Below are 20,912 nucleotides of genomic sequence, written 5' to 3'. Positions count from 1 at the left end.
TTCCCTACTATTTTTCGAAAACACATGCTCGAAACCGCAAAAAAATTATCAATCCCTTTAAAGAAGAATTCTCTCTATGCTGTTATTCCGAAAAAAACCTAACCGAAAAGGCTAACTTGAGAAATATAGGCGAGAAAAGTAAACTGTGTAGAACGATTTCACAGGCACTTGCTTTTCCGTCACTTTGTTTCATATATGCACCTTCAATCATAAAATAATTGCCCTACTGGTTTGGAGAATAATCTTTTCTATGCATTAGTAATGAAGTACCTTAATCTACATTCGACGTTTAGAATGTATAAGCAATAATACGTAGCTACTTCGCAATTGAACGTCAAGATTGAAGAAAAATTGGAAAAACTGTTAACAAGCTGCCTATTCAGAGTAAAAATGTTCAAATATATTACTGGACAATCAAGATCTAGAATCTGCTACAGTCGAAGGTTGGGGACTGTGCTATAGTATTACACGATCCGCACTCACACTGCTTCATTTCATGCATGTCGTTATACGATTTTCACTATGTCAAATCACTATTTTTTACATGTAATATATTAGCACCGAAGAAATGTTCACAGTTAATAATCCTGAACTTCGTAAATTTCTCACAATTTGTTAATCTTTTGCTGTATCTTATTGGTAAATATTGCGATAATGTTACAAACGTAACCTACAACTGCAATGTCGCGAACTAATACACGAAACGTCACGTTATAGTTCTTAAATATATATTTCCTCAGTTGTAGCAATTAAAACTTCAATCAGCGGTATCACTACTTTACGAAACGTTTTGTAGAAATCTTTAATATTTCACTTTGACGTACAAAATTATTCCACTATTTATTACCGGTGCTGCGTCGCGTCGCCTTTTATATAGCCTTCGATCGGCTGAGCTCCCCACCTCGATTAAAAATGATTGAATTTCATCAATTTTATTAATTATTATTTTTCCGCTCTAATAGCCACTAATTTAATAATTTCTTAACTATGATTATAAATTTAGCTTGTGAACAATTTGTTAATAACAATATTAATTTGTTATTAACAATAAGCGTAATAATTTATTAACTTTAAATTATAATGAATATCTTGCATATTGTGAAATATTTAGTTTTGATAAATTATGAGATTAAAATATTAAACCTTTTTAACAATAATTAAAGTATCAATTATATTTAAATATTAAGAAAATTAAACAAATTTCAATTTTGTGAATAACATGTAATAATAAATTTAATTTTATCTATTAACAATTGTTGTTAATGATATTCGTTCATTGTTTATCTTTATTATCTTTTCGTATTACAAACTAGTATATTTGGAATATATGCATCATTTGAAATGTATTTTAATTTAAAAACATATTTTGGATGCATTTTTAATAAAAAAAAGATTAAAAAATAAAAGATCTCTAATTATGATATATATAATATTTATATAATATTTACATTATACATTTTATATTTATATTTTGATGTATGATATTTAACAAAAATAATCATTATGTTATGCCTTATATTAAAAATGAATACTTCATTAAAAGATTTAAGATTCATTAATCTAGTAAAATTCTTCGTTTTTACTAATTTCAAAATTACATGTAATTCTAATGTATATCCTTAATACAAAACTCCTATTGCATTTCCAGATGTAGAATAATATTCTTAAAAATATATTTTTTTAATATTATGTATTATATATAGTTATATTTTGTTCGTAACTAAATATTCTTAACTTTAGGTACATTTTCATGAAGCGACAATTATACGAATACTTCATTAATTGTGAATAGAATATTCATGAGGATGCCCTTTTACGATTTAGAAATAATTGGGAGTATGCCATCTTACAACGTTACTAATGTAAAGATTGATAAAAAAGCGGAATTTGGTTCTCTATTGAATCTTTTACACGTTTTATCGAATAATATTGTGATGTATACAAAGGACACTTGTGTAATATTTAAAAAATAATTCTTATCCTTAAATACTTGAGTTAAAACCAAGTAAAATTGTAACGTAGTTGTTGAAGATAACTTACTGTCAAGTTTTGACGCTGCATGATGGATTCCATACCCAGAACGCACGAAGGTTTGTTCGTTGTAAATCGAATTCTTTAGCTATTTAAAGTTACAATTATATATTATAAATTTTTATTTTTTAATAATAATTATTTGTATAATAAGATTGCATGTAGCAATAAATAGTTACTGATTTTTATCTAAATTACATTGATTAGATTTGCAATACTAATAAAATCTACAGGAAGAAATGTGATATATATTCATTAATTTGTAAATATTTAAAGCTAATTTTAATTTTATATCATTTTAACATAAATATGATACTTGCTTAAAATAATTTGTATTTTTATGTGATCTGTATATTAATTTATAATGATCATGTTTAGATATTGAAGCACAAATAAGGGAAATACAGTCAAAGAAAAAAGAAATTCAAAATTCATCAACGGAGAAAGATCAAGTAGGATTAGGAAAAACTGGTTTTTATGATCAAGATATTTATGATGGAAGTAATAATAAATATGAAGGCTATGTTACATCTATTGCAGCCAATGATGAAATTGAGGTTATTCTATTTTTTTCTATAATTTCTATTCTTATTTAAGCATAATAATATAATACTAAATTTGTTACTTTTATTTAAGGATGAAGATTATGAACTAGCAAGTTTTAGTACCAATAAAAGACCAGGGTATACTGCACCAGCAGCATTACTCAATGATGTTGCACAGGTAGAATATATTAAAAATAATATCCTTATGAAAAATATAGATAGTGGTACTAATAATTTTAATTTGTTAATATTTTATTTTATTATTTAGAGTGAAAAAGATTATGATCCCTTTGCGGATAGACGACGACCCACCATAGCTGATAGAGAAGATGAATATAGACAAAAAAGGCGAAGAATGATTATATCACCTGAGCGTGTTGATCCTTTTGCAGAAGGTTGGTATTTTTTCTTTTAAATTAAACAATTTGCAAACAAAACAGGTAATTAGATATTAAGTGTGTTTATATATTATTATTCTTATTGATATTTTGACGCAATGTAATAGAGTAAAATGATCATTTTAATTTAGGTAATATATTATTTTTATGTAATAATATATTAAATTTTACGAATTTATGATATACTTCTTTCTTAAATATTTTCAAAATTTTACATTGGTCATTTAATGTACTTGACTGATTATATTGCAACAAGATATATGCACAATAAAGCTTCTATCACTGCAGTTTATAAGAAACTATGTCATCTTAAATATACTTCAACATCTGATAAAAAGTCAACTTGATTTTAATTAATAAAAATAAAATTCAATCTGATATATATTAATATTTGTTTTAGGCTTTTCCAAAATAGTTGAATGGTCAAGTTGCCTTTTTTTTACAATTCATAATATTATAAACTTCATAACAAAATAGAATACTACAAAGTTTCAATAATTGAATGATTGACTTTTATCTATTATAAATTTTATCATATTTTCACATGCTTGTTAAAAAGTAGAAAAATATAATATAAAAATAGATAAATCTTAAATTATATAATTTGTGTAAACATACAATTTAACTTTTTAAATAATTAGTAAAAAAAAATATAAATTTTTTGCTTAATTTGTGGGTATATATATATGAGAATTCTATTTTAATTAATTCATAACATAATCAAATTTGTTTATTGTATATTTCATCTTAAACACAAAATAATTTAATGTTTCACAAAATCAAAGTACTTTCGTGAAATTATACATACATTAGTTAGATGAATTTGTATATAGATATTCAAAGAAGATATTAGGTATCAAAATACTACAACAAGAAAGTTATTTCTAATATTAAAATATTTTAGTGTATTTGTTTAGTGTATTTTAATAAATACTTATTGAGTGATATATTTCTGTTGCTGTAGTATTACTAACTATAATAACTGAGGTAAAAGTTATTTGAAACATTAGATTTTAAACATTAGAAATGTTAAAACACTATGAAAAATTAATCTCATTAGAATTTTTTACTTTTATGTAAGATTTTAAAATATAGATAAAAATATTTTATTATATATAACCAATTAATTCTAACGAGATATTATTATCTTAAATGAAATAGAATGCAGATCTCACATTGTTGATATAGTTTTCATTTAATTACTCACGAAATATTTGATTTGTCTATTCACCTCAGTTATTAGTAGTTTATAGCTTTAAAATTTCTTCATGCTTAGATTGAGGAAGCGTTGAGAAATAAATAAAACTGGCTTGAATGAAGAGAGTGAATGTGATTCTTTCAAATAAATACTAATGTTTACATTTTTTTCCAATCTTAGTGACGGTCTGCACATTTGGAATCATCTGCTTACCGAGGATACTATGTCGAAGGTTAAGCGAGATTGAATTGTCACAGAGCATTACAGTCACGTCGTATAAATGATACAATGAGACTTTTTTTACATTAAATTATGATTTATTATATTTTTACGCGTCCCTCTATAAAGTTTTTATTTCCTATTTTTATTACTAATTTGTAATATGTATGGATCACCAAATTCTCATTGTATCACACATTTCTCGTGAGAACGTAAATATTGAAAAATAGTATGAGTGGTTGGTGTGCAAATATTATTAATAACAAGAATGAGTTGATTTTTAGATGGCTAAAGTATTTTTCGATGTGGAAGACATGAGCAGGACAGTGCTCCCTGTGGCACCAATTATTCACGTACGTATGCTATATGCCATCTGCTGTTGCAGCTCTCTCAAACCCGTTGTGTAATTAATGCGACGTCATATTTACGATTTGTTATTATATTTACATCTGTAAAAATATTTTATTGTCATTTAATTTAATGATATATGCAACGTGGAAATGAGAGTGAATTCAGTAGTTTACTTAGAATATACCCAAATATTCTAAGGGCATTTTAACAATAAATATCATTATAAAATGGCTAGGTATGTTCTGAAGTTTTTGAAAATTTAAGCATTCATTGAACAAGTATCTAATGGTTGCGCTTTGCGTGACTTTTGGTTCCTGATTACAGGTGGTAAGACGCCAGACATCGGTTCTAGGACATATACCGAAATTATGCGGGAACAGTTATTAAAAGGAGAAGAAACTGAAGTATGTTTCATCAATATTTAAATAAATGTCTAAAATATTCATGCAATATTTATGCTTAAAGTTAAGGAAGAAACTAGCAGAAAAAGCCAAAGAAGGAACATTAAAAGCAAATGGTGAACCTAAACCTGCACCTAAAAAAAGAGGTCGTTGGGATCAAACAGATGATGCTCCAACACCTAAAAAACCAACTGGTACGACTGCAACACCAACGTCTTGGGACAATGCAGATGTAAATAAATATTTTTAAAATTACTTTTGAGATAAAAAAAGCAATAAATAAAAATTTTCATTTTTATATTTATAGGTAACACCAGCTGCAATTAGATGGGATGAAACACCTGGACATGGTAAAGGTGGCGAAACTCCTGGCGCAACACCAGGCGTAAGTACAAGAATGTGGGATGCTACTCCAGGACATGCAACACCTGGTGCAGCTACTCCTGGTAGAGAAACTCCATCTCACGAAAAAACTGTTTCAAGTCGTAGAAATCGTTGGGATGAAACACCAAAAACCGAACGTGGTAAATTATATAATTTTAAATGATTTAAACAAATTACAAATGAATGTTTAAGTAAGAAAAATTTACTTTAAATATTAGAAACTCCCGGTCATAGTAGTGGTTGGGCGGAAACTCCAAGAACAGATCGAGTTGCAGGAGATTTAATTCAGGAAACACCAACACCTTCCGCTAGTAAACGTCGAAGTCGATGGGATGAAACACCTTCAAATCAAACACCTGGATCTATGACACCACAAACTCCAGCAACTCCTCTTACAACACCACATCAGACTTCAATTTTAACACCTAGTGGTGTCACACCAACGGGACCCAAGGCTATGGGATTGGCAACTCCAACACCAGGACATCTAATGTCAATGACACCAGAACAGCTTCAAGCATATCGCTGGGAACGAGAAATCGATGAGAGAAATAGGCCACTTTCCGATGATGAATTAGATGCTTTGTTTCCACCTGGATATAAAGTTCTGCAACCACCTGCAGGTAGATAGAAACTTTGAATATTTTAAAATCATGATTAAAAAATATTCGTTATATCCTTTTGTAATATAGGATACATTCCAATTCGTACACCTGCAAGGAAACTTACTGCTACGCCAACACCTATCGCGGGTACGCCACAGGGATTTTTCATTCAAACGGAAGATAAAACTGCAAAATTTGTGGATAATCAACCGAAAGGAAATTTGCCTTTTATGAAGCCAGAGGATGCACAATATTTTGACAAATTGTTAGTTGATGTTGATGAAGAAACACTTAGTCCTGAAGAGCAGAAAGAAAGGAAAATCATGAAATTATTGTTGAAAATTAAAAATGGTACACCACCAATGAGAAAAGCTGCTTTGAGACAAATTACAGACAAAGCTAGAGAATTTGGCGCTGGTCCTTTATTTAATCAGATTCTTCCTCTTCTTATGTCTCCTACACTGGAAGATCAAGAACGACATCTTCTTGTAAAAGTTATTGATCGTATTCTTTATAAACTCGATGATTTGGTTAGGCCTTATGTACATAAGGTAAATTCATTATCTTAACGTAATTTCTTAATTATCGCCTCTTAACATTGATAAATGTGAAGAAATCATTTATTTTTAGATTTTGGTCGTCATTGAACCGTTACTTATTGATGAAGATTATTATGCTCGTGTCGAAGGCAGAGAAATTATTTCAAATTTAGCAAAAGCAGCTGGTTTAGCAACAATGATCTCTACAATGAGACCAGATATTGATAATATTGATGAATATGTTCGTAACACGACAGCTAGAGCGTTCGCTGTGGTTGCATCAGCCCTAGGAATTCCTTCTTTGCTTCCATTTCTCAAAGCTGTATGTCGCAGTAAAAAATCATGGCAAGCTCGTCATACTGGTATCAAAATTGTACAACAAATTGCAATTCTTATGGGATGTGCTATATTACCCCATTTGAAGAGTTTGGTTGAAATTATAGAACACGGTAATTAAATCATTATACATTATTAAATTGTATTTAAAAAGATAAGTAAATATTATTAATTAATTTATAGGTCTCGTGGATGAGCAGCAAAAAGTTCGTACTATCACTGCTTTAGCCATTGCTGCCTTAGCTGAAGCAGCTACGCCTTACGGTATCGAGAGCTTCGATTCTGTTCTGAAACCGCTTTGGAAGGGTATTCGTACACATAGAGGGAAAGGTCTTGCTGCATTTTTGAAGGCTATTGGTTATTTAATTCCTCTTATGGATGCTGAATATGCTAATTATTATACTCGTGAGGTCATGTTAATCCTAATTCGTGAATTCCAGTCACCTGATGAGGAAATGAAAAAGATCGTTTTGAAAGTAAGTTTTATAATAATTATTATAATAATAATATTATATGTAATATTATTTATAATTATACTGTATTATACAGGTAGTGAAACAATGTTGTGGAACGGATGGTGTAGAAGCACAATACATCAAAGATGAAATCCTTCCTCATTTCTTCAAACACTTTTGGAATCACCGAATGGCTTTAGATCGTAGAAATTATAGACAAGTACGTATTGTATACATTAATGAACATTATATTAAACATGTAAAAATCCATGAATTTTAATTTTATAGCTTGTGGATACAACAGTAGAAATTGCAAACAAAGTTGGCGCATCAGAAATTATAAATCGTGTAGTAGATGATTTAAAAGATGAAAATGAACAATATAGAAAGATGGTTATGGAAACCATTGAAAAAATAATGGGTAATTTAGGAGCTGCAGATGTTGACTCCCGTTTAGAAGAACAACTTATTGATGGTATTTTATATGCTTTCCAGGAACAAACAACTGAGGTTTGTAATATTTATAATTTTTATAAATTAAAGTTGCATATGTATTATAATGAATTTAAGACATTCTTTATGTTGAGTAGGATGTTGTAATGTTGAATGGTTTTGGTACAATTGTGAATACATTAGGAAAAAGGGTAAAAGCATATCTTCCACAAATATGTGGCACAATATTGTGGAGATTAAATAATAAGTCTGCAAAAGTAAGACAACAAGCTGCCGACTTAATATCACGAATTGCCGTTGTTATGAAAACTTGTCAAGAGGTAAATTTATATTTTATATATATGTCGTTACTGTTTGGTAAACGTCAATTTTATTATGATAATATACATTACGTGATACTTATTATAATGTTTATTTTTGTTATAGGAGAAACTAATGGGTCATTTAGGTGTTGTTCTTTATGAATATTTGGGTGAAGAATATCCCGAAGTATTAGGTAGCATTTTGGGTGCATTGAAAGCCATTGTGAATGTCATAGGAATGACAAAAATGACACCGCCTATTAAAGATTTATTACCACGACTTACTCCTATTCTTAAAAACAGACACGAGAAAGTTAGCATTATTTACAAGCATATGTTTATGATTACATTTAAAGAATATAAAAAATATATTATTTACAACAAAATCTTTTTTCTTTAGGTACAAGAAAATTGTATTGATCTCGTAGGTAGAATTGCAGATAGAGGACCCGAGTATGTATCTGCTAGAGAATGGATGAGAATATGTTTTGAACTTTTGGAACTGCTTAAAGCTCACAAAAAAGCAATTAGAAGAGCTACAGTAAATACATTTGGTTATATTGCAAAAGCAATAGGGTAATTATAAATTAAATAATGACTATCTTATAATATACGATATTCTAATCGCATCTTAAAATATTTATCTTTTTTGTACAGTCCTCACGATGTATTGGCAACTCTTTTAAATAACTTAAAGGTACAGGAACGTCAAAATCGTGTATGCACTACGGTAGCTATAGCTATTGTAGCTGAAACCTGTAGTCCATTTACGGTACTTCCTGCACTGATGAACGAATACAGAGTACCGGAATTAAACGTACAAAATGGTGTATTAAAGTCTCTATCTTTTTTGTTTGAATACATTGGTGAAATGGGAAAAGATTATATTTACGCTGTTAGTCCCCTATTAGAAGATGCACTCATGGATAGGTAAAAAGCATATTTATACAAGAAATCATTTCTAAAAAGTACAATTTAATTTAATGTTATTATTATAGAGATCTAGTGCATAGACAAACCGCATGTGCTGCTATCAAACACATGGCATTAGGTGTTTATGGATTTGGATGTGAAGATGCGTTGATACATTTATTAAATCACGTATGGCCCAATGTTTTTGAAACTTCACCTCATTTAGTACAAGCATTTATGGATGCTGTGGATGGTTTACGTGTCGCTCTTGGACCAATTAAAATATTGCAATATACTTTACAAGTATGTAATTTGATAATATATATGGTTACTGACATAATTGAAATTTTCATATTTACATATTTTTATAGGGGTTATTCCATCCGGCACGAAAAGTACGAGATGTATATTGGAAAATTTATAATTCTCTTTATATAGGCGGACAAGATGCTCTTGTAGCTGGATATCCACGAATTATGAATGATCCAAAGAATCAGTACATTAGATACGAATTGGACTATGTTTTGTAATAATTTTAATTATATGTAAGAGATGTACCATACATTTATATAATCTTCGTAAAATTAGCATCATTCGCTTATTGTTTACAAATCAGCTAAAATAGTTACATGTTACATGACGCATAAGATGTAGACATCAGTGAACTTCGATGGTATTTATTTCTTGAACTTCTTTAAACAAATTATACATAAATTTTTTTTAATTAAAAATTGATTTTAATTACAAATTTGCTTAAAAAGAGATATTTGTCAATCCCTATATAAATAAAATGTTTCGTATTCTAAATGATATTAAATTTATTCCAAAGCATTCACTTCGATATTCATTTAGTTGTTCCCTTAAATTTTATTGTATATTAGTAACACAGAAATGTAATTATTTCGATTTTATATAAGATACATTTTCTTAATTTACAGTATTAGAAAGGTTGATAATTCTATGTTTACTTAAAAATAAAACAAAATGAACTGTATTCTTCATGAATACAATATCAATGAAAACACTAATAAAATTTCTTTTTCAATACTTTATTTTCGAAATTTAATTTATTAAACGACTAAATAATTCTAATGCCAATGTACCTTTAAATACTTATTTGTAGTTCTTGAGACAGTTTATCATTTTATAGCGTATATTGTGTAAAACGTCCACATACCGAACTTATATATATATACACATTACAATGTTTAAGTATCATTGGAGAATACAGTCGTGTTTGTTTTACATAACATTTCTTTTTGTTTATGAAACATTTATTGTAATACTTTTGTATAAAAACTGCATGTGAAATATCTGTACCTCCAAATAGATTTTTTAAATTGGCATAAAGCATATATATGTAAATATACACATGCATACATTAGTATGTACATAACATTCCTCAACTATTTATGAATTTAATACAATTCCTTTAGTTTTTCGGTCCTGACAAAGGTATAATACGTGTTGCTATTGTATATACTTTCAAATTGGGAACCAAGTAAAATTTAAAAGTTAAACTCTTCATATTATTAACATATGTAAATTATAAAAGCCATTTACCTAATAGCACTTTTAATAACGTATACATATATATCCATAAATCATTATTATAATAAGAAATATATCATTTACAAATGCAACAGAACAAGTAAACTAAACTTTTTCTACAATACTTCACTGGAAAAGATAACTGAGAAACAAATAATATATATTAATACATAATTAAAACGTTGATACTATTTATACCTCAATAATAAAAGGTATATCAGATAAAATAATTTATAATTTGCAAAATATCAAAATTCTTCTTTTTTAACGAATATCGTTATTTAAAAACATTATTTTGCAAAGCATTTAATAATAAAATACTAATATAAAAAGAGAAATTAATTAAAATAGAGTAACACATCAAAATTTAATATAAATTATTGTTATATCAACTATTTTGTAATAACATCTTATATAAATCATTTGTTAAACAAAACTTTGGTATAAGAAGTACATAAAATTATTAGTTGATGTAGTAGAAATTATTTCTATGATGAAAACGCTAAAAGCAGCTGATTATAGAATCACATTGATATAATATATACACTTTGTAAAAATTATTTTCAGGCTAAGTACTTATTATTAATGTCCATAAATTTACAAAAGCAGTGTGTGTAATATGACAAATAACCCCTTAGTTTTATTTTAAATGGACTTTTCTTTCACTTATATATTTTGTATCTTCTCAAGATTTGTTATTTTATAATCTTAATAATGAAGTTTGCTTATGAATCTTAAAACATTTAAAGGGTATATTTCCGACTTTAATTCCATCGTAGTATCAAACATGCTTTATAAGTCAGACTGAATTGCAATAGAATTTTTTTTTATAAAATTTACTAACAAAATATGATTACTTAACTTATGAAAGTTATATGTGATTCTATAAAACAATTTCACAATTTATAAGATATTTTTACATGATTTTCTTTTAAATTAAGAGAATAATATCATTAAGTATTAAGTATTTGTCTTTCCTTACACCAGCAGAAATTAATAAGTAACGAAATATACATACATGGTTATCGCAAGACATCTTACTTTATAAAGAAAAAACTCCATAAATATCACAAGCACGCGCAACTGTAACATATATTTTTTTCGCTAAGAACATTTCATTTCACACATACTACATAGAAATATACTCTCAGTTTATTTCTCGTTGTAGTGTGATAAAATTTATGGTAGAATATCATATTTTATATTCTTGATAACTTTGGTAAATGACTATAGAATGTGAAAGCTGTCAGTCACTTCTACAACTAATAAAATTTTGTATGCTAAGAAGTTTTCAAAATATATGGAAGTTAGTTTCAACTACTTTCATTATTAAATATATATAATAAATTCTTTTTGAAAATCAGCATACATAATTTAATATCAAGGGGTACAGAAAATAGCACTGTACTATTATAATGGAACATTTGTTTTTTTCTTCTTTTTTTTTTTTCAAATCCTGCTGCATCTTATGTTTGTTAGAAAAAATGCTGTTAACTATTAAAATTGTAATCTATAAAAAAATACATCCAAGATTATGTATGTTTGATCATGTTTGTATATAAGACGTAAATGAAGATAGTCAATAAACATATGTTTCACATTTGATATCATATTTACGTTTAAGAAATTTTAAATAGATGCTAAAATATTATTATGAAATTCAAAAGGAAATGCATGTGATTAAAGTGATATGATCGAAAGGAAATTTCAATCAAAAAGGTGCAACAATTGCCGCTGCTTCACCTCTGCTTGTTGGCAATGAAGCACATTCGTGCCATTTATTTGATTGGGGATCGTAACATTCAACGGTAGAAATTGTAATTTGTGTTCGATAAAAATTGATTTCCTGAGACTGATCACCTCCTATAACATAAAGTCGACTGTCAGCTGCTGCAACTGCTGGATATGATCTACCCATATTCATAGATGCAACAATACTCCATTTATTCTGAAATAAAACAAGATTATAATGCATAAAAGATCTAAATAAAATTATAATAAATGAAAAAAAGAAATCACCTTTTCTAAAGAATATCGTTCAACAGATGTGAGAACTTCTTGATTTTTATTATTACCACCAACAACATAAATATATCCATCGAGAATAGTGATTCCCATTTGTGAACGTGGAGTAAGCATTGGAGCTAAATGAGTCCACTCTCTTGTTACTGGATTATAACTCATCGCATCTTGACGATGCCTGTTATCATGCGTACAACCACCGATTATGTATATTAATCCTAAATGATATAATGATATATAATATTTCGTATTTTATATTTCAATTAAAGCAAAGAACTTTACTCCGGAAATTAATTCACCTTCATAAGCAACTACTCCCATACTGAATCTAGGTTCAGGAAGTTGTCCGTCAAGTGTCCAAGAATTAGTTATTGGATCATATATTTCTATTGATCCACCAATATCTTCACCTACCCAACCACCAAATGCATATAAGCTATTATCCAAGGCACAAAGTCCAAATTCACACCTAGGTTCTACCATACAAGCAATTGAAGTCCATACATTATCACGTGGATTGTAACATTCACAGTTAGCAAGAATACACGATTCAAGTTCTCCGCCGACAACATAAACTTTACCATCTAATAATGCAACTCCTGGTAGTATTCGTCCTATACCAATTGGTGCTACTTCACTCCATTCACTGCAAAAATAATTATAATTTTATGATTTGATAATATTTAACATATATAATTTTTAATCTTTTAACATTAAGTTTTATATATATATATATAAAGAAAGAGAAACAACTATACCCTGTAAATATGTCATATTTTTCAATTGTTTCATAAGTACTTTCAGCAGCTCTACCCCAGCTGTCCGGTGAATATTCACGCCTTGATCCACCGATGACTAAAATATTTTTTTTAGCGCAAAGTCGAGGTTGTGCGTGAAGAGGCACAAGACATCCTTTATTTGATACTAAATCTTTTTGTATAGATCTTAATGCAACAATAAGACTTGCATCTTTGCATTCCAAAATAACTCGTTCCAATCTTGCTAATGAACACAAACGTAAACGTATATGACTTAATATTTCAAATACATAACATCTTCTTGTTGGTATATCATGAATAATCCAATTATATGCTGCTTGGAAGACCTAGCAACATATTAAAAATTCAAAATTTGTTAAATATTTAGAACAATTACTTAAATAATGAAGTTTATGTTTTTTATAACATATATTATATGAATACAAACCTGGAATTCAGTATCAATATGAATATAGTCACTACTAAGAAAATGAACAAGATGTTCTTTCGGCAAATCCAAAAATTCTTCCTCTTGAGATACTTGAGGAAAATTGACTTGTATAAAACGTAGGGCAGTCTCCAAAAGATCTAATCTGTTATGTGCTTCTGCAAATCTATTAATAATTATTATAGAAACCATTCTATACTATTATCTTAGTACATCTGATAAACCCATAATTTATAAATTTGCTTAGTTTTATTGAACTTACCTATATATCCCCAGAGCATTTGAATAATGCAGTTGCTGTTTTAAATAGTTAATGCAACCAAACACTATTTCATCTAATTCTAGCATATCAGCAGCTGCAAATAATTCTTGAACATTATCTTGGGTAATATCAACATTCCCAGTATAAATGAAATCCACCAATAGAGAAAGAATGTTAGCTGATACTGAATGAATTTCCACTAATTCCTGTTGTTCTTCAACTAAACCTCCAGTAAACATAGCATTAAAATATGCACTCCCTGCTGCTAGAACCGATCTATGTGCTCTAATAACATTACCACCAGCAACCAGTCCTACATCACTAAATTGATTTTTTAGTCTTTGGGCATTTAAATTCCTCAAAACTTTTGGAGCATATTGCCCCACAGCATAAACAGTACTGGAAACATCAGAAGTTTGTTTTACTGGTTGTGTTGCAAAACCCATGTTATTACAGTTATGGCCATTCTTTATTGGCGGTACTGCACCATCCGCCATGAAACCATCAAGTTGTCCTTTATCTGCAGTTCCTAATAAAATCATTATTGCAATTATTGAATATCTGTAATTTTTATTTACATTTTTCGTAAAAATAACACTTCCCAATTTTATGTAATTACATGCAATATATATTTTATATTTATAATAGATTTACTATAAAGTAACAAATTTTTTGTTTTTAAATTTTAAGAATTCTAGTCATGTAGAACTCTACATGAAAAAAGAATGTGATATTAATTGTGATACTAATATAATAATAATTTAATTTCTTATATAAAACACGATAATTATGTTATTTTAAAAATGTAATAACTTGGATAATTTAATTAATTAAAGAATTAAATATAGAATACTTACGGCATATACGCGAGAGCACCTTGTAGACGCTTTGAAACGATTTTGTATTACTTTTCCCTTTTAAACGCATCACTACCACCACATTTTCACGTGATTAATTACTTCTTAACACCGCTTTTTATTTGATTCATTCCTTTCTTAATTCCATCAGTTAGTCACTAATTCGGTAATAAGAAATCTGACATATGTCAAATAACCTATTTAGTGTATGAAAGTAGCTACAAAAGAATCACTAATAAGTATATATACATATACCACACTTACGGAACAATTTACGAACATTAATAAAAATAACACATGTTAATTTTCTGTAAAAGTAAAACTACCTATTCTACTTGCAATTGAAAGAGAACACTGACTTTTTTCTTATTTCTATATAACAAAATTAAAACTTCCTATTCACTTATTCTACTCGTTTGATTTTGGTAATTCAATTACGAGTTCATTGCCTTGCAGTTATACCAACAATATGGTAAGGTAAAGTTATTCTATAAACGTAATTAAAATAAATGTACGTTACTTTCCATTTTATTCAATTTGTTTTTCTTATTTTCTATTCTTTTGCATAGATACAAATTTATATACATAAAATTTAATGAATAAATATTTTAATGTTTTTCAGGTCAGGTAATTAAATATTTGTAGTGGTACGAATGATGTTTTACCTTTAGCCTTGTTCATAATGAACCGGAAATATAAATTATCTTGTTCTCGTTAAAATTAGGTTTAATATATCTTTACTTTTAAATACGGTATCCTTAAATCGAAAGAAATCTTTTATTGTTCCTATTTTTTTACATATAAATTACGTAAAAGAATTGTTTTATTTTCATTAGTATTTGAATATGTCGAATAATTCAAGAAGAAAAACTCCATCAAAATTAAAGGTAACATATTTTATACCATATTTTATTAAAACTTTCAATATCTTTTAGCCTTAAATTTATTTACAGAGCATGGGTAATCACGATGAGTTTTTAAATCGAATATCAAAGTCACTTTATTATGCAAAATTACCAGTGACTGATTGTCTTAGTTTACCTGTTACTGGTTAGTATTATTAATATTTTTTATTTTTATCAACATATCCTATATTAATTAAATTATAATAAATGAATCATAACAATTGTATCATTTTATGTTGTAATTAAAGCAGTATAATAATTGTACTAAATTATTTGAGGCAAAAACTTTTGTATAATATATGTATTATTGTATTTTTTATAATAAACATAATATATATCTAATAAAAACTATCATAATACTTTAACAAAATATTAAAATTTTTTATGTAGAAGAAGCTAGTAAAATTTCCAGAAATGCATGTGTTTCACCCTGTTCTCTTGTCTTGGCCTTATTGTACTTAGAAAGATTAAAAGATTGTAATCCAGAATACCTTCAACAAGTGACAATTTCTGAGCTTTTTCTTGTTTCCTTGGTATTGTATTTATCTCATTCATATAAAATTAAGTTAATTTTCAAGAAATATTATTATTTAAAATATTATATGGTATAGATGGTGGCTAGTAAATTTTTAAATGATGAAGGAGAAGATGATGAAGTCTTTAATACTGAATGGGCACAATCAGGTGATCTAACTATATTGCAAATAAATCAATTAGAAAAAGACTTTCTCAAGGCTATTGTAAGTAAATTAAATGTTACAGTATACTGTTTTATAATGAATTGTATAATTCCTTTCACTAATCAAAAATTTTATTAATTATTTAGGATTGGACTGTTTTTGTTCATAATCAAGATTTTTGGGATAGACTACAGAAATTAGAAAAAGATATAGCTTATAAAGAAGCACAAAAAAGGGGCTGGTTTTCATATACAGAATTAAGTTGCCTAATGAATTCGATGCAATTAATAGCAATAGCTCATGCTGTGGTAAACATATCAACTGTTTGTTTGGCAACATATGCTGCAGGGATAGTTACTCTTTTAGGTTCTGCCTTAGTTGCAAGTTATCTCCCAGGAACAGTACTTAGTCCAAGGCAAACAACTAATACAACAGATCTTATAAAAACAGATTTTAATCCAGTAATGGATGTAACATCGCCTATTGAAACTTTACCAGAAAATATTTTAACAGCAGATTTTATACCTACTCCTTTAAGTTGCAATCAATCTCAACAAAATTGTGAACATATTAAAATAAATCAGACTGCTGATGTAAATTGGAGATGGTGGTTAAATTCTATGATGATTTGGTTACCACAATATTCAAGTTTGGAGTCAAAAAAAATATTGTGTACAGTAAATGATAAAACTGAATATGCTGATACATCAATAGCAACAAAATTTGTATTTCATGTTACTATATCAAATGAACCTTTAATATAATTTTGGAAACAAATTTTGAATATAGATTTGAAAATTCTTTTACATAACTGGTGATATACAAACTACATTACAAAATTAACATTAGATTATCAGCACTAAATATTATGTACCAAAATATTTAAAATTTAACAAATATATTGTCTTTATTAGAAATGTTTTTTGAGAAAAAAATATATTTTTTCTACTAAGTTGTAAACTCAACATTGACAAAGTCATTTTTTCAATAAAGAATATAAAAACCAATTGATTAGGTATTAGTTCTTTAAAACTATGATAATCTTTAGAATATAAGTTCTATGAGCATTCTCACATCTAACTAATAATAATAATAGTAGTAATAATAATGTTAGATTGTAAATAAGACAGGGTGATCTACCTGTTACTACTACTATTTATACAGTTTTTATAATACATTTACAATTATTTTATACATATGTGTACATTAAATACATTCATCTTATAGAGATTATATAATATTACATAAATATTATGATTGTCATAAATTAATATTGCAAATAATTGCAAAACTTCTAGTTATATGAGTATTATAAATAGATAATTGTTTTCCTACTATTATACATTAATTTACTGTAAAAAATAAATATTGCAATAATAGTAAAATCGTTTAAGCATTTAATATTTAAAATTTCAACCACCATTATGAAAGTAGGAGAAAATAGGAATAGGTGTCATTCCGATAAAACAGCCAATTGTAACTCCAATAACACGTCCCTGAAGTATTCAAAATTGTTTTCTTATTTATTGTAAATTATGAACATAATTTGAATGTAACATAAAAATGAAAATATCATACCATATTTGCAGCTGCTTTTGTCCTACGTAAATTTAATTGCATAGGAGTAAGTTTTGGGGCTTTAAAACCAACACTTTGTGCAAAACGTTCTACATAATGTACTGATCCAATTCCTATTATATCAGATATTGTATTCCCTAATGCTGCAGCTGCCATAGTTGATATTGGGAACTTTTTATTCAATATTATTTCGATTTGATCTCCCTAAAATGATGATATTACAAACTCAAAGGTAAATAGTATATATTTATTATACGTACAGCAACAATCATGATGAAGTTGTCTAAAAAACCGAAGCCAATGAACGGAATTGCGTTTGAAATCGCAACTGTAAGAATTTTATATATTACATATTGCTAAAATTATTCGAGTTTATATATTTTTCAAATATATTTTGTTGGATATTAATAACTAAAATTCATACCTAATACTAGATCTTTTGTGGATGGTTCTGGAACAGTTTCAGCTGCAATGGGAAAAAGAAAAACGTAAATATGCATTCTCTTATAATGTAACATGATTGTCTACAGGATATTCATTGTAGTCAATTACTTAATAACAAATAAAAAAATCTATAGGATAATTAATTAATCGAATACACAAAATTTTGAAAATCAAAATTTTATTCAAATAAACGTACATTTCCTTCTATCTAAAAAGTACTTACATTAAAGTTTGCTAAGTAATGTAATATATATTAAATATACTAGGGTTCTAATTAATATTTTTCTAGAATACATACTACGTATAGAAAGGATATTTGTGAGGCCATGCACAAGCATGAAATACACAAAAATTGTGTGAAATAAAAATTAAATTGAATGGATATTTTAACAACTTTTTTATATAATGAAAATTTTTAAAGTTATTTACCTAAAGATTCGACTTATTTTTATATTGGTATCTTGCTGCATTCACTATGTTCATTATTGAACTGATGGATGAAACTTATAACATTCTTGTAAAAATATGTATTGTTTAAAATGTTCAATGCCTTATATAATAAATGTATTGAAATCATATAATGAAATTATGAATATTATTATTTAATAAGATAGCATATACTTGTTAAATAACTATAAAATATAAAGAAAACTTATACAATGAAATTTATAAATATTTATCATTATATATTATGTTCTTATTTGAAATAAGTACATAATTCTTACAGTTTAAAAAGAGTATAATGTAAAAGCATAACTTAAATAGTTTCAATTGCTCTTAAGCTATCATATGATATTACTGTGTATATTGTGTTAAAAACAATAGTAAGTTTGTACATGTAATGTAACATATTACCTAAGTGTGGCTCTGTAGTTGTCTTTTTAAAACATCCAGAAAGTTCAGTCAGAGTAGAAGAAGTAAGTAAAAGAATTAAAACACATAGTTGCATGAAATGTGTAATTTAATATATATTAAAATAGACTTACAGATTGATGTCCATGTAGGTGCGATGGAAGAAAATTTTTTATACTGTTAAAGAATAATGAAAATTATACTGAATCACAATATGATAATAATAAATACTTTCACCTTTAAAATACAGGACATTAATAATAATATAAAAGTTACGTATTTTAGTAAAGTAGAATTCTACTTCCTTAAGTTGCAATTTAATTTAGTAATATGAAATAATTATAACATTTTACTTTAATATTATGAATTGTTATTTACTAATTATTAGAAAAATTAAAGAATGTTCTCAAGTTCCTACCATACTTGCGCATAAGCCAATCTTCAGGTAAAGGGCAATAAGTGCCTGTAGGATCCACATCTCCCAATGATGGTATTTTACTAGGTCTTCCAAGTTTATTGCACCATCGAAATGCAGCTAATTGACCTTAATAACATAAAAAAATATAAATTATCTGTAAAATAATATAATATTTATGAAAAATAATTTTATTTTAATAATAATATAAATAGAAAATAATTACGCTGATATCCAGCTCTATCTTCTTCTGATTTACATTCTTCAAGAGCCCTTAGAAAAAGATTTCGTTCGTCTGAGGTAAGTTTGGATGCTACTTCTTTCGCTGTTTCTTTTGTTAAGCATTCGGGGAAAGCTATTTTGCTTTCGTTGCTATAATATGTCTTCGGTATAGTCCATGTATTAACGACAAGCGGAAATAATGAATGTTTTCCTAACTGAAAATTATTCATGCAGCACAATTTTTGACGACTGTGATAAAATCGTGAAATATTTCTGCTAAAATACATAATTTCTCGCGGAATAAATAATGTTTGACTAGTCAAAGCTGCAATAGTCATACGCATCTTTACAAAAGTATTTTACACAAAATTTATGTGATTATAAAAACATATACAGCTTTAAGCAGCCGTAATATCTAAAATCAATAATTTGAAGCGTTTAATTGTAATAAAATTTCACTATATTATTAAACACTTAAAGATTCGTAGACATATCTTGTGACAAGTACATAGCAATAGGTCAATCCTACGCCATTGCCAATACACGTATGACGTATTATAGTGTAATATCTTAAATACTAAAGAATAAAAGTAATACCTGTAGAGTAACTGATAATAAAAGATTTAAGCTATTTTCGTTAATTATAATATTTTATTTTTTAAGTAATGTAATAATGTGAAGAAATGATCATATCAGGAAAAAATTAGTAACAATCATTTATAACATTATCATATAATTACAAGTATATTTTGCTATAAATATAAAATTGTAATTAACATTTCAGTTTAT

General features: G+C 27.4%; 4 protein-coding genes across 5 annotated transcripts; 2 read left to right on the top strand and 2 right to left on the bottom strand.

The window, feature by feature from the left end:
- The first annotated feature begins 1,873 nt into the window (after nt 1-1,873).
- Sf3b1 (splicing factor 3B subunit 1) lies at nt 1,874-9,766 on the top strand. 2 transcript variants are annotated; one of them, XM_017900594.1, is made up of 19 exons: nt 1,874-2,090; nt 2,410-2,588; nt 2,668-2,754; nt 2,845-2,971; nt 5,067-5,146; nt 5,208-5,375; nt 5,451-5,667; nt 5,746-6,150; nt 6,220-6,683; nt 6,763-7,120; nt 7,191-7,483; nt 7,557-7,682; nt 7,751-7,972; nt 8,053-8,235; nt 8,342-8,530; nt 8,618-8,793; nt 8,875-9,147; nt 9,216-9,432; nt 9,501-9,766. In XM_017900594.1, the coding sequence occupies exons 1-19, from the start codon at nt 2,060-2,062 to the stop codon at nt 9,657-9,659; spliced, it is 3,954 nt and encodes a 1,317-aa protein (XP_017756083.1). In that variant the 5' UTR covers nt 1,874-2,059; the 3' UTR covers nt 9,660-9,766. The 2 variants fall into 2 exon arrangements, with proteins under 2 accessions (XP_017756083.1, XP_017756084.1); XM_017900595.1 differs by lacking the exons at nt 1,874-2,090; nt 2,410-2,588; nt 2,668-2,754; nt 2,845-2,971 and adding exons at nt 4,394-4,404; nt 4,676-4,744.
- Nucleotides 9,767-12,358: 2,592 nt separating this feature from the next.
- LOC108547870 (actin-binding protein IPP) lies at nt 12,359-15,219 on the bottom strand. Its single transcript, XM_017900575.1, has 7 exons — nt 15,028-15,219; nt 14,171-14,699; nt 13,909-14,074; nt 13,461-13,807; nt 13,002-13,348; nt 12,700-12,920; nt 12,359-12,628 (listed from the first exon to the last, which is right to left on the bottom strand). Exons 1-7 carry the CDS (start codon nt 15,095-15,097, stop codon nt 12,392-12,394), a joined length of 1,917 nt encoding a protein of 638 aa, XP_017756064.1. The 5' UTR covers nt 15,098-15,219; the 3' UTR covers nt 12,359-12,391.
- A 1,099-nt stretch (nt 15,220-16,318) lies between these two features.
- Nucleotides 16,319-17,376, top strand: LOC108547862 (protein CNPPD1; the record flags this gene model as incomplete). Its single annotated transcript, XM_017900562.1, has 3 exons — nt 16,319-16,465; nt 16,544-16,672; nt 16,759-17,376. Coding segments are annotated over 3 exons (894 nt in total), but the record flags the coding sequence as incomplete, so codon positions are not given.
- Nucleotides 17,377-18,024: 648 nt separating this feature from the next.
- On the bottom strand, nt 18,025-20,467 carry LOC108547877 (uncharacterized). The gene is made up of 7 exons (XM_017900584.1): nt 20,128-20,467; nt 19,905-20,030; nt 19,490-19,501; nt 18,615-18,656; nt 18,451-18,518; nt 18,191-18,394; nt 18,025-18,108 (listed from the first exon to the last, which is right to left on the bottom strand). Exons 1-7 carry the CDS (start codon nt 20,465-20,467, stop codon nt 18,025-18,027), a joined length of 876 nt encoding a protein of 291 aa, XP_017756073.1.
- Between the last annotated feature and the right edge of the window lie 445 nt (nt 20,468-20,912).

The sequence above is a fragment of the Eufriesea mexicana genome, unplaced genomic scaffold, assembly GCF_001483705.2.
Source record: "Eufriesea mexicana isolate 0111107269 unplaced genomic scaffold, ASM148370v2 scaffold1272, whole genome shotgun sequence".
NCBI lineage: Eukaryota > Metazoa > Arthropoda > Insecta > Hymenoptera > Apidae > Eufriesea > Eufriesea mexicana.
Note: the sequence above shows the minus strand (reverse complement) of the source record. Positions and strands in the feature narration are given on the sequence as shown.

What these genes read in the sequence shown, in the direction of transcription:
- LOC108547877 (XM_017900584.1), bottom strand. Translation starts at nt 20,467, where the DNA reads ATGCGTATGACTATTGCAGCTTTGACTAGTCAAACATTATTTATTCCG. An exon ending in CACAAAAGATCTAGTATTAG is followed by an intron (nt 18,519 to 18,614) that starts GTATGAATTTTA and finishes AAATTCTTACAG; the next exon opens with TTGCGATTTCAAACGCAATT. An exon ending in CAAAAGCAGCTGCAAATATG is followed by an intron (nt 18,109 to 18,190) that starts GTATGATATTTT and finishes TGAATACTTCAG; the next exon opens with GGACGTGTTATTGGAGTTAC.
- Sf3b1 (XM_017900594.1), top strand. Translation starts at nt 2,060, where the DNA reads ATGATGGATTCCATACCCAGAACGCACGAAG. An exon ending in TCCAGGAACAAACAACTGAG is followed by an intron (nt 7,973 to 8,052) that starts GTTTGTAATATT and finishes TATGTTGAGTAG; the next exon opens with GATGTTGTAATGTTGAATGG. An exon ending in TTATGAAAACTTGTCAAGAG is followed by an intron (nt 8,236 to 8,341) that starts GTAAATTTATAT and finishes TTTTTGTTATAG; the next exon opens with GAGAAACTAATGGGTCATTT.
- LOC108547870 (XM_017900575.1), bottom strand. Translation starts at nt 15,097, where the DNA reads ATGCGTTTAAAAGGGAAAAGTAATACAAAATCGTTTCAAAGCGTCTAC. An exon ending in GGTGCTCTCGCGTATATGCC is followed by an intron (nt 14,700 to 15,027) that starts GTAAGTATTCTA and finishes TGATTTTATTAG; the next exon opens with GAACTGCAGATAAAGGACAA. An exon ending in AACGATATTCTTTAGAAAAG is followed by an intron (nt 12,629 to 12,699) that starts GTGATTTCTTTT and finishes GTTTTATTTCAG; the next exon opens with AATAAATGGAGTATTGTTGC.